Genomic DNA, 14,144 nt, shown 5'->3' with positions numbered 1-14,144 from the left:
GAAGTCTTACTGTAACCTCATAATTTTCTGACTTAGTGTTGCAAAAAAAAAATAAAGGACATCGCACACATCTTATGGAAAATATAATGTCACTCAAATTCAATAAAATTTATACGAATAGATTCGTTTTAAATTAAGGGTCAAGTCTTATCATTGCGCCAACTCTTAATTATGATTAATTACGGCGCAAATTGCAATTAAAGTTTATCGAAATCACATTTTTGGAGTCAGTAAAACTGTCAGTTACAATCACTATTGCTCTGGGTGCTATTCAAAAGAGCTTAAACCCCGCTGGGCCTAAGCGGATTAGTGAAACTAATCCGCTGATGTATGGAGTACCGACAATTTGGGTATTATAAAATATTTTTTCTCTCTCTAACTTATGTACGTATCCATTTGATTTCAGATTTATTTATATCAATTTCTGCTCTTATTATTGAAAATATGGAATTGGCGCAATGATAAGATTTGACCGTTAATTTAAAACGAATCTATTCGTATAAATTTTATTGAATTTGAGTGACATTATATTTTCCATAAGATGTGTGCGATGTCCTTTGAGATAAACAAATTAAATAACTTTTAAACTATTTGACCAATTGTTTTGAAATTTAAAATATAATTTAAGCACCAGAAGTCTCAGCAATTTGTGTAACAAGAAGGTTCTAAGTTAATTTTTACATAAGTTATGAATATTTATAAAAACTCAAAATTTATGATTTATTTTGCAATTTTCTAAGCAACCAATAAAGATAGACATACTCAGCGAACGCCATATTGAATTTTTTTAGACGATTTATGAGTTTCTTACTCTCAAATTTGTTTAAAATGCTTAACTTTTTGGTTATAGACGAAAAAAGCGAAAATTTACCGTTTTTTGATCTTCATTTGTTTATAACTATGTATATCATCAAAATCGGCTGCAGGAAACATAAAGGTTATTAATATAGATGTCCATACTTCTCGAAAAATTTGGTTTCGGCCTGGAGGGGGACGTGTCACGAGAAAAATCTTATTTCTCTTGACTGCTATTACATCTGAATTTCGGAAGTATCGAGGATTAAAAATTGCAAGAGTGAATCATGAGCAAATCATATACTACAATAAAGTGCTGATAGAGTTAGTGACATAATAGGACTAATATCATTCGAGGTAAGCTGAAACAAAAATATCGTGGTGTGTTATCAGTTGATAGCCATTATTCATCCGAAAGATCGACCTGTGGATAATCGCTGGCGCTAGCAGATAGGCAACACATATTACAATGCCCATAGGCGTAGCAGAATAATACGGAATGGATGAACTGACCGAGATGATTAAAAAAGTAACAAACGGAATGAAAGAGATTGCAAATTAAATGAAAGAAAGAACTGAGCGTAAAGAATTAATAAAAATATGTAAGACATGAACTACAGGTAAAATCGCTTAACGAAAAGGTTGAAGAAAAGAAGTTAAAATGGGCTGGACACATGATAAGAATGAGTGGTGACAGACAAGTGAAAATGGCATGGGAGGCCAAAGCAGTGGGTAAGAGCACGAGGGGCAAACCAAGGAAAAGCTTGAAAAAAATACTTCTTCTTCTTCTTCTTATAATAGGCCTCTTGACCTGTTCCTTACCGATTCTGAGCTTGTATTCGTAGCTGTGATGTTGACTGCCAGCTATCTCGCCACCTTAAGGGCCTTCCTATTGGTCTCTTGCCTGTTGGCTTCGAATCCCTGGCTATACGGGCTATTCTCTCGTTGTCCATTCTCGTCACATGCTGATTCCACTCTCATCATCTCTGTCTTCCCCACCGTACTATATCTTGTATGTTACAGAGATCTCTTATTCTGTCGTTCGGTATTCTGTCTCTGTGTTTTCCCAGTTATTGACCTCAAAGTTCTCATTTCTGATGTTCTCAGTATCCTCTTGGTTTCTGCAGTGTCACATCTTGTTTTTATCGCATACGTCATGATCAGTCTTACACATGATTTGTATATGCTTACTTTCCCTTCCAGCCTCATATCTTTGTTTCTCCAGATGACATCCCTCAGACATCCTGACACGTAATTGGCTTAAAAAAATACTCAAGAAAAAAGGAACATCGTGGCAAGAAGCAAAAGTTTTAGCAGCAGATAGGAAGAAGTGGCCTAAATTTGCATAAAGTAGCATATAAAAGAAGAAACCTCGACACCTATTTTTATAAAAGGCAATAGATTATGTATGTATGTATTTTTTATAATAGGTCTCTTTTTTACCCACAGAAACTAGTATCGCAAAATTAAACTGCAGTCCATAGAAACCACAATAAGTTAAACAAGGATAAACAATACGGCATGCCTTTGATACCTTGTTTACTAGTGATCTAACGAATATTTGTATTCGCATATTTTTGAATATTCGCATTCACGAAATCTGTGCGAATGTTTTGCAAATATGAATATCAGAAAAAAATAATTTGGAGATATAGGTTAATAAAATCAAAATCTATTCATTTCTCATCTTTTTTTATTAAGAAAGGTAACTTAACCTCGTTCAATCACATTATCAGCCTTTACTTTATTTTATTATTTGGTATTATGTAATAAAGGTTAAGATTTAGATTGCTAAATATCAAATATCTCATTAGAAATTCGCATTCACAAATGCCAGAGCAGATATTCGCATTTGTATTCGTGAATCTTCAGAAAATGACATTCGTTACATCACTATTGTTTACTATGAATTTTGACGTATATCATTATCAGTGACAGTGAGTGACATTAGCGCATTTGTTGTATTTATTAGTCTTTGTGTAGGTCATTTTAATTTTCAATCATAATTGTTAGAACAAGTAACCGTTGCTCTCTTAATTTGATTACTTCCGGTAAGTTTCTATTCTATTACCTATTTATATTTTTACGCAAATGTGATATTTTTTAACCTACAAATTGTCATTATACTATAGTAGTGTGGCTATAGTTCTGTAGAACGGAAACTTATTTGTTTATTTTCGAGATTAGTGTTTAACTTTTTGGTCTTTTTAATGTATTTAGTTCCGTATATTTATCTTTATACTAGTAATAGTCGGTATGATGTTCAAGCTGTTAAATGTTGAGTCCATCAATCTCCTCAATGATGAAAAAAGATTAAACACTTCAATAAAATATGTCCACCGTGATAATAGCCATTTCCTAATTATTAGGGAACATTCATAAACTACGTCGTTGAAAAGGGGGAGGGGAACTTTGCTTATTACGACGGTATACGACAAGGGGGAGGGGGCCATGAGTGCACATCCGACGTCGTTTGATGTTCACGAATATAAAAAATATACCCTATTTTAGAATTAAAAATAATTAGTTTATTACTTTTATCGCATACTTTTCATTTCGATTTTATTACTCACAGCCTTAATATAATTGCTAGCAGTCAAGCAGTTTTGTACAGAATAACAAACAATAAAACATTGTTCTATGTCTTTAAACAGACGCTTCTATACAGAACAAAGTCTGGAAGCAATAAATATTAAACTAGACGAAGACGAAGGACGAATGGTATACATTTTTATTAAATATTAAATTTTCTCATAAAAAATACGTAAATATTAAACTGTTCATTTATTTACTGAATACTCTGTGTGAAACAATTCTACAAGAATGAATAGAAATAAAATATTCTACTCTATTTAGTTAGTATATTGTATTTATACTTAATAAAAGAAATGGCATTGAAATCAAAACAAAATAAGTATCAAGATTTATATGATGCAGTTAAGAAGGCATAGGAACTCCGATAAAAGTGTTGTCTTTTGTCCCAATAAAGCTAATAGGTCTGGATCCCGCGTACCAAAAAAAAAGTTGATTAATAGCAAGCTGAAAATTTGTTAATAGCTAGGGTGTCTAGTCGGACAAACTTTGATATATTGGAACACTGGAACAGGGGAAGTTTTAATTGTGGAACAGGTTAAAAATTTGGAAGGTCAGACTACGAAAACGTCAGATGTATTTTGTCCGACAGAACTTCCAATTGATTTGTTATCCTTTCATTAAACTTTCATGCAAAAATCGGACTGCTATTACTAACCAACATGATTCCTGTCATTTGACATGTTCTTCGTGTTCCACTCATTAAAATGCCCCGTTGGTGATGCCAGTCTGATTTTTGCATGAGAGTTTAATGAAAGGGCAACAAATCAATTGGAAGTTCTGTCCGACAAAATACATCTGACGTTTTCGTAGTCTGACGTTCCAAATTTTTAACCTGTTCCACCATTAAAACTTCCCCTGTTCCAGTGTTCCCATATATCAAAGTTTGTCCGACTAGAAACCGTTAAGCTATTAACAAATTTTCAGCTTGCTATTAATCAACTTTTTTTTCTTATGCGGGTTATCAATAATAACTCATAATAATAATTATAGTTATAATCAACTCTTATAATTAGTTGTACAATGAATTGAGAGAAAAAAGTACGCGGATATGAATGAGCTACATAGTAATACTGATTTGGATACATTCATAAATAACTTTGAGAGCTAACTTTAAAAAATCCAGAAATTACATGGAATTTTTAAAAAAATCACTAAAAAGGGGGTCACGGCGGAAGGGGGGAGGGTATTAAAAACTCCAAAATTTTTACGATGTAGTTTATGGATGTTCCCTTTACATTGACTTATGTATCAATGATATTACACATTGACGTATGTTTCACTTAAAGTTTTGATTTAATTTGTTTGAAAGTAAATCATGACGTTTGGCAAAGATAAAATGGAACCACTATATTATACAGTATTTAAATAAATCTGTGTGGTAAAACAAATGGTTGTGTAATTAATAAACAGTGTTCGTCAAAATCTGTGTCCAGAATTAAACTCCATCATCATCATCAATGGCGTTACAGCTCTTTATGAGCCAAAACCTTCTTAAGAACAATCCTCCATTCGCCCTGTCTCTGGCAACTCTTCTCAATGCTCTAATTTCCAATAGATTTTAAATCATTCTCTAAGTTGTGTTGGTACCTAAGTCTTGGTCTTCCCCTTGCTCGTTGTCTTTTCTGACTATGGCATCTTCCTCTCGCCTGATTACATGCCCTATCCATCTAAGGCGTGCTACCTTAATGAATTTTAAAACGTCAGGTTCTCCAAAACCAGTCCAGAATTGGCCTTATTTGGAATTAATATAAAACGTTCAATGTCTTCTAAAAGAAACAACGGAGCTATATTGGTTTTATATTGTTCTTCCACTCTAACTTTTCCCATGCGTCACGATTCATTTTGTAACGATATGATACCTCGCCAAGCGATGAGCTGCTCTACCAGAGACGACTGGAGGAGTGTCAGCGTTGGCGCATAGCACCGCTGGGGGAAACAGAAGGAGAGGGCATCGAGAGCATATTTAAGGCGAGCTAGGAGAATGAGAAAATCTGAAAATCAGTCGTGGTTAGCGTGTTGAACTAGCCATGGCTCGACAGCTGCTGCTAGCGAGTTGAACTAGCAATAAGCTCGATGGGCAAAAGATGCACCGTATGTGCGGTGGAACAATGCCTTGGCGGACGCCACAGTAGTGACGTGGAGTCTTGCCATGGTCGTTATCGCAATAGGCGGTAGTAGCGACGAACTGGTGACTGCATTGCAGTGGAATGCGGGGTCTCCAGGCTACGTTGATTTAACGTAGCGAGATTGTTATTGTATATATTGTTTATCGTATTATTTTAATGTTGCTATTATGATCGGATGACTGTAATAAAGTTTAATATTGTTTTTCCTTTGCCGAAGATGGAATTGTATTTTATTTTATTTGTTTTAAACTGTATATAATTATCTTAAATATATTTACTTTATTTTTAACCTGTGTTTTACTGAGTCTGTCGTCTTGAAAGAACTACCCGTTACAATTTTCAAACAAGTTGAATCAAAAAATAAAGTGAAACGTATGTCGATGTGTAGTATTAATATGTACTGTCAGAGTGTCAGTGGTAATAATTGGGGAATGGTTATTATTCCGTGAACATATTTTATAAATTTAATTTATTGAAGTGCTTAGTCTTTTTTCACTATTGGGGAGATTGATGGACTCACATTAAACAGCTTGAACGCTAGTACGAATATAAAGATTGTATTGTACATATAAAGATGTATTGGCCATATGTAATTATAAGCCCCACTCACGATGCTCCTGTGTATTTATTGGATTCTATTTTAGTTAATTACACAGGTAAAATAATCAACCAGTCGTGTTTAGTATGTAGACAAATAAAGGTTACTTTTGGGCTTACAATTGTTTTTGTACCAAACATTACAAAGAACGGTAATAAATAAATTAAAAAAAGTCACAACAACAAAGTTACTTAATGTTGTTCTGAAGCTATTTCCTTGTGGCATTTTTATGATTAACTATTTATATGGGAAATAAGCCACAATTAAACTGAAAAAATAATTTTATTTGGATAAATAATAAAATTATTTTTTCAATTTAATTGTGGCTTATTTCCCATATAAATAGTTAATAACAAAGTTACTATTGTTAAGAAGATTTAATATTAACCAAGGTTGAGAAATACAAAACTATCAAGTGAATTATATAAAAAAACAAATAATATTTTTAACATATAGTAAACCTTTGGGGAAACAGTGATACAAATTCAAATTTTTCAAACTGAGTTATCAACACTACGATATTACCAAGACTCGTCTTTGTCTTAGGACCCAAAAGTCAGTATTGCAACTCTTCCTTTATTTAACTGAAATATTATATATTTTTTAATATAAAGCCAAATAAACTTTATTGATAAATAAATAAAACTTTATTGATTTATAAAACCAAATAATCAATAAAAGCAAATAAATCAAAAAACTGTCAGTCATTGAAAATTATTATTAACGTAAAAATTCATAAGCTATCAAAGACATTCGATATTGTTAACTTATTGTGATTTCTATGGAAAAGCGGCTTAATTTTACGATACTAGTTTCTGCGAGTTAAAAACAGACCTAGTATAAAAAGTAGTTCTTGAATAATTTCGTGCACGGGAAAAGTTACGAGTGGAAGTACTATACTGTATACCGGGTGGTGAATTGAAAAACGGGCCATAGGAAACTCAATGTAAAATTCTAAATTGTTGAATTCCTGCTTCCCTAATTATTTTATATCAAAAGTCATGAGAAACTATTTGTAGAGGATTAAAATCTGTATTAAAAACAAAAGTTAAAATTGTTCTACGATTTAAACAGATTCCAAAATTTTGAAAAATAGAATAAATTTGCCATACCTAAGTAAGTGCGTAAAAGTAAGGCCACACGTTACTATTTCTGACAGTACGCAAACTATTGACTAAATAAAACATCTTTATTATTACTACTTTCTAATCAACTGAGGACATCTTTTCGACTTGATTGTTTTTTAAACAATAAAAACGATAAAATAAAAATACTGATAGTTCAAAATATTGTTAATATAATAATTTCATTGTGACCGAAGGCAACCTTATACACATTCTTGCACTGTGTGTGGCCTAAATTTGGCAAATTGTTAAAATTTATTATATTTTACAAAATTTTGGAATGTGTTTAATTCGTAAAACAATTTTAACAATTGTTTTCAATATAAAGATTTCAATCCTCTGCAAATAGTTTCTCATGTCTTTTGATGTAGAATAATTAGGGAAGCAGGAATTCAACAGTTTAGAATTTTACATTGAGTTTCCTATGGCCCGTTTTCCAATTCACCACCCTGTATAGAACCGAAGTATGTAAAAAAATATTGAAGTAAACTTATGAAGAACAAACCGCACTTTCATCACTGACTTACCGTCTCTACACACAATACATCTGGAATCACCTGCGTTAGCAACATACAATTCATTTCCTTGCAAGAGTGCTACTACTGCAGTACATCCACTATCAGATCCTGGCTCATCTTTCATATTTCTTGCGAATTCCAAATCTTCTGCATTATCTATTTCATCTGTTTCATCATCTTCCTCACTTTCTTCTTCTTCGCCCGATTCTTCACCCTCTTCATCAGAAGCTTCTCCTTCTACTGAAACGTTAACGCCGTCTTCATCCTCTGACGAATCCTCTATAATAGGATTAGAGACACATTAATATGAGAATTTTTCAGACAATAATACTTGATAGTAATAGAATAATGATTAAGATACGTTTAGACGACATCTAGAGTATATGACGATAATTAATAAAAAATATTACATAAATTAAAGAATAAAATATGTAGAAACAGTGTAATGTATGAAATTCGCAGCAAAATATTGGAAATGAGATGAGAAAGACGGTTTCACCAATGACGAATAGTAGTTTATTCGATGAATCAAGTTATTCGACCAATAAAACTCACACAAACGTCAAATAAGACTTATTTTATTTATTTATGAAATAAACATTTACTCTTCAAATAAATTGAATAGTTATTCTCGTTTTAAGTATATATAACAAAGAAAACTCGTCAGTTTAACTTTATATTATCAAAATTGTATTGAAACACAATAAAATATAATCGACTACATTTTATTCAGCGAATAACTATTCACAGATTTATTTGTTGTTGGTGAAACTGACCCTGTATAGATTATTATTATATTATTATTTCTCATTAGATAAAAAACTTCATGAAAGTTCATTTAATGATGATACATTCCGGGATGAACCAGGAGGGTGTTAGGACGTGATAGGCCAAAAAATTGCTAAGTAACTTCTTAATCAGCAAGATTTCTGCTTTGCAACAAATGTACGTAAACCTTCAATTGTATATAATAGGTTTGATCAAACCTGACAACATACTGTTGCATTGTTGTATAGTCTTCTTACGGTGCTGTATCCTTAAGGACGTTGGCCATTACATTTGCCCATTTAATATGATTTGAAGCCACCCTGAATAGTTCTATGGAGGTCATATTCGTCCATTGTCGTAGGTTTTTAAGCCAAGAGTTGCGTCTTCTTCCTGGTCCCCTTTTGCTATTAATTTTGCCTTCGATTATAAATTGGAGCAGTTCATATTTCTGATTTCTTACGATGTGGCCAAAATGTCGTGTTATCCCTTCTTTTATTATAAGCATAAGCTCTCTTTCCTTATTCATCCTCCGCAAAACTTCCGCATTTGTCTTATGGCACATGTAGAATATTCTGAGCATTTTACGGTAGCACCAAAGTTCGCATGCATGGATTCTTTTTTGTGTGGCTTCTGCCATTGTCCAGGCTTCAACAGCATAGAACAAGGTGGAGAAAACATATCACTTAAGTATTCCAGTTCTCAATGAGATATCCAGCTGGCGGCTGCATAGACTTTTTTGCATTTTGTAAAACACTGTATGTGCCTTTTCCAGATGTGTTCTATCTCCAGTGAGTGGTCCTGAGTTTCATCAAGGTTACTTCCAAGGTACGTTATCCTTGTTACTCTTTCCAGATCTGTTCCGTCGACATTGACCTTCATCCTTCTGTTTTGGTGCTTGCTGATGACCATCGTTTTTGTTTTCTTTGTGTTCTTCATTCCAAATTCTCTACAGGCGGTCGTTACACGCTCCATTAGGCGTTGCAGTGCTTCAGCATTATCTGCCAGAATGACCGTGTCATCAGCGTATCGCAGATTATTTATCCATTGCCCCTTTATAATTATACCATCCGAAGTTCCTTCCAAAGCTTTCTTAAATATCTTCTCAGAGTAAACGTTGAACGGCAAAGGTGACAGGACATATCCCTGCCTTACTCTCTTCTCGATATTGATTTTTCCAGATGTTTCGCTTTTAATTCTGATTTTAGCCATTTGTTCTTGGTAGAGGTTTGAAATAATCCTTAAGTCTTTATCGTCAATATTACATGACCTTAAAATATCTATTACTCTATCATGTTCTACCATGTCAAAAGATTTCTGAAAGCTATAAAACAAAAGTATACATCAGAATCGACATCTCTACATCTTTCAACTAGCATACATATTTAAAAAAGTGCTTCTCTTGTTCCGAAACCATTCTTAAAACCAAATTGAGTTTGACCTGTGTGTTTAGTATAGTTGTCCAGTCGATTTGACATATTTAAATTCTAATCCAAATCCTCCAAATTTGTTCATACAGCATGACATGATCTTTTTCTTATACATCGGATAATATATTTTCTATTCAATAAAGCATATTTTCTATTCAATATGTATTCTAGACCACTTTACTGCTTTTCACTTGATTAAAGGCTTCCTATTTATGAGCCAAAAAATCTCGAAAATTCTTAAAATATCAATAAAAATTAAATACAAAGATTATTTGATAATCTCTTTTCTAATATTAATTGGGATTAGATCGACAAACGTCCATGATGAAATCATAGTTGTAACATATAATTTTAGTGTTTTGTTCTTACACGATCCTAGATATTTTAATGCAATCTCACGTAACCTAGTCAGGAGATATGGTTCATAGTTGTTTAGAACTGGTAAGTCATGAAGATTGCCAATCAAACAACGAAAGCGCCATAAAAACAGTTACCCAATCATCTTACCATTTGGACCTTCAAATGTGGTATCATCTTCATCTTCACTATCGCTTTCTTCCTCCGGTTTGAAGTCCAAAAGCTTCTTATATAACTGTTTAGCATTTCTTTTAGGCCTAGTCACAGCAGGTTTTTGGGGAGATTTCGGTATCGGGGCTTTTCCTTTACCTTTATTACTGACATCCCCATTTTCTTGTGGAGTTGAACTGGTAACATCCGTTTTCACGTCTTCCGATGCCTCTCCGTTCTGTGTCACCTGAGATTCCTGAGGTGCGTCCTTTGATTCTGGACTTTCTGATGAAGTAACCTTAATCTCTGGAATTGACCCGTTCTTTTCTGGACTTGATGAAGATTCTAAATACAAGAAAGACGAATTAATTGTAAACAAAGTTATTCTGTTAAATTTAGAATCAGTGTAATCGGTCATTTAAATAGAATGATTAAATTAAGTGGCTATGAGATATGAAAATCCCATGCCAAAAAATAATTTTAAGATATAATTGAACATCATTAAACAAATAACAGTTAACAATGGGTACAACAAAACAAATAATTAACAAAATTTTAAACCAAAAACTGCATAAGAAAACCCAAAAGTCTTCCCACTATCACAGAAAAAACCCAGTACCTCCTGCTCTATCACATCGATGCCTCAGAAGCCAATCGGTGTAAGTCAATAAGTGTTTAACCTTTGTCAAGCGGCATAATTTTACACCGTTAACAGACGGCATAGGTACAATTGTACCTGTTATATATTTTCTTAAAAAATCGTTAATGGGAAGGGAAATATATGTTAATTTTAAGATATTATTTATTACTAGTATAACTGGTAAAAAATTGTTGAATATTGTAATAAATAAATAATAATATTCGGTAATTTGTTCTTGTAGGGATTTATAAACAAAGATTAGAAGCCGCTATGACGTGACCGCTCCTATCTATCGTAAATTATTGAAATTACTACAACACTAATCTTGAAAATAGTGGTCGTAAACAAATTCTAGGAAGCGTAGCATTGTATTGTATTTCAATTGGAAACATATATTATCTCATCCCCATTTAGTTGTTTGGTGTTTGTCAATACGTGTATACCTAAAAATTATCATGAATAATAGTGATTATACATCTAGTTTACCGAAATGGCGGCAAAAGAGGTTTACATAGAAATAACAAAGAAAACTTAAGTGAGGTGTGGATTATGGAGTATCTGTCACTAATACACGCTGCAATGTCTTGTAATCCTTTCAAGACCATTCTAAGATTTCAAGACCTTTAAGATTTGACAACGAAAATACTCGCGAAGAACGCAATAAAAAACGATAAAGCTGCACTCATAAGAGATATATGAATGCTGAATAAAAATTTGCAACAAGGCTCCAAACCATCCCAATGCGTAACCACTGACTAACAATTGTTTCCATTTAGAGACCGTACAAATTTTACACAATACCTTCCAAACTCGCTAAATACTGGATCAAAGTATTTTTGGCTTTTGATGCATCAAATGCCAGAAAGAACCAGAAATCGCTAGAAGAACAAAAAATACACTTTCTTCAAATAAACTTTTTATCCCATGCTTAGATTTTGTGTCATATTGGAACTACTAAAATTTTTTATCTCTAACAAGAAATCGAACATATTATAACTAAATAACTGATTAGACAACATATAGAAAAATTGTCACTGTCATTTTGACAAACCTGCGTCAGATTTCTCTGTATCGATATCTGTTCAGTGCAGTAGTGTATTACTTTAAGAATTCCCTACAATTTTGTGTAATAGAAAGTTGTTGGACTATTTGAACAAACAGATTATTGTTAATTGCGAGTTTTACTTACAGGTAAGTATATTTTACGTAAAAATATTTCGAATTCTAATGCGAGTATAATATTATGTTTTAGGAGGATTTTTTAGTCTAGCAATATTATCAATAGTTTAAATTTTAAATTTAAATAAAAAAAAACTAAAATACACGCTTTTAATAAAATTTTAATCTACATATTTTGGTTTATATTTATAAATATTTATTTACAAACTTATAATAAAATTGTTTTCTATTACTTCCATTTAGCGCGCCTATGTCACAGTATTCAATACATGACACAATATAATGTCAAATGATCCCGACGCACTGTTGCCAAAGTTTCGCAGAAGTTATATTGATGACGCGCTACTGTTGGCTCTTAAGAATTGATGAATATAAAAGGCAATTTATTTTAAATCAATTTTAAAATAAGTAGGATTTCCATTCACCAAAGAGTTCTGAATTCTTAGAAGTTTTAGAGAACTGAGCTGTTGATTCTTGGAAGTATTTAATTCTGCCCATCACTACTTAGCTAGGACCCACACAGGGTTTGTAAAGCCAAAATGATGATGAATATAAATAATTATAACAGATACCTATTATTATACATGTAACATTTAATCAGATTAAAAGTGTTACAATAGTGTCTATAACAACATATACAGGGTGAGTGGGGAGGAACGCGCCAAACTTTAAGGCTGTATAATAACGTAAAAATAATCAAAAATAACTCATATGTTGTTATTCGATTTTCATTTGTTTCCGAGATATCGGGTGTTAAAATTTTTCTTACAAACTGACGATTTATCTATTGCTCTAAAACCGGTTGAGGTGTGCAAATGAAATTTGGTGGGTTTTAAGACATAGTTATTGCGCATATTTTGACACAATTAAGAATTTTATATTCACCATTGGCGCGCGTACGGATAAGAGTCTGAAATTTTTTAAAGAAAAAAAATAGTATGCCACAGATATTTCAAATTAAAAATTATTTTTGAATTCCCTGTTCAATTTCTGACAAACCATATATCTTCATGTTTGTTCATAGGACGCTTGGTTTTCATGCAAAAAATAAAATAGCTTAACGCTTACAAAGTATTCGAAATAACTTTCTACACATTCATACAGAAACTTCGTCGAAAACTTTGTAAGCGTTAAGATGTTTTATTTTTTTCATGAAAACTAAGCGTCGCATTAAAAAAAGGGAAGATAGATTTTTTGTCACAAATTGAACGAGGAATTCAAGAAAGATTTGTAATTTGAAATATTTCAGTGGCGTACCATTTTTATTTTTAAAAAATTTCAGACTATTACCCGTACGCGTGCCAATGGTGAATATAAAATTCTTATTTGTGTGTCAAAACATGCCCAATAACTATGTCTTAAAACCCATCACATTTCATTTGCACACCTCAACCGGTTTTAGAGCAATAAATAAATCGTCAGTTTGTAATAAAAATTTTAACACACTGTATCTCGGAAACAAATGAAAATCGAATAACAACATATCGTCGGCTTACTGCCAAAATCAACCAACTCCATTTTAAAAGTTTTGGGAAATCTACCTTTTAAACTTTAATTTGAAATTGAAAATCGACTGAATTTAAAAAAATTATTTAATAACTGAAAAATATTTTTGTCATACTTTTCAATTATTAAATCATTTCTCAAAACTTTTAAAAATGGAGTTGGTTGGTTTTGGCAGTAAGCCGACGATATGAGTTATTTTTTATTATTTTTACGTATATTATACAGTCTTAAAGTTTGGCGCGTTCCTCCCCACTCACCCTGTATATTTCATTTTGAGCAAACAGGCCACAAATTGTTTTAGTTTTTTATATTGCTGTCCATTTATGATATCTCAACAAATAATTATTTAATAATTATGACC

General features: G+C 32.4%; 1 protein-coding gene across 1 annotated transcript in view; it reads right to left on the bottom strand.

Moving 5' to 3' along the window:
- LOC114342402 (uncharacterized) overlaps positions 1-14,144 on the bottom strand; it is a 135,185-nt gene that overhangs the window by 33,833 nt on the left and 87,208 nt on the right. The window contains exons 4-5 of the mRNA XM_050645544.1: positions 10,459-10,803; positions 7,766-8,035 (exon numbers count right to left, since the gene is read on the bottom strand). Of these exons, the coding sequence (XP_050501501.1) occupies positions 7,766-8,035; positions 10,459-10,803 (615 nt within the window). The remainder of the gene's footprint in view (positions 1-7,765; positions 8,036-10,458; positions 10,804-14,144) is intronic.

The sequence above is a fragment of the Diabrotica virgifera genome, chromosome 3 (assembly GCF_917563875.1).
Source record: "Diabrotica virgifera virgifera chromosome 3, PGI_DIABVI_V3a".
Classification (NCBI taxonomy): Eukaryota; Metazoa; Arthropoda; class Insecta; order Coleoptera; family Chrysomelidae; genus Diabrotica; species Diabrotica virgifera.
The sequence above is the reverse complement of the archived record's forward strand: the minus strand, read 5'-3'. Positions and strand labels throughout refer to the sequence as shown.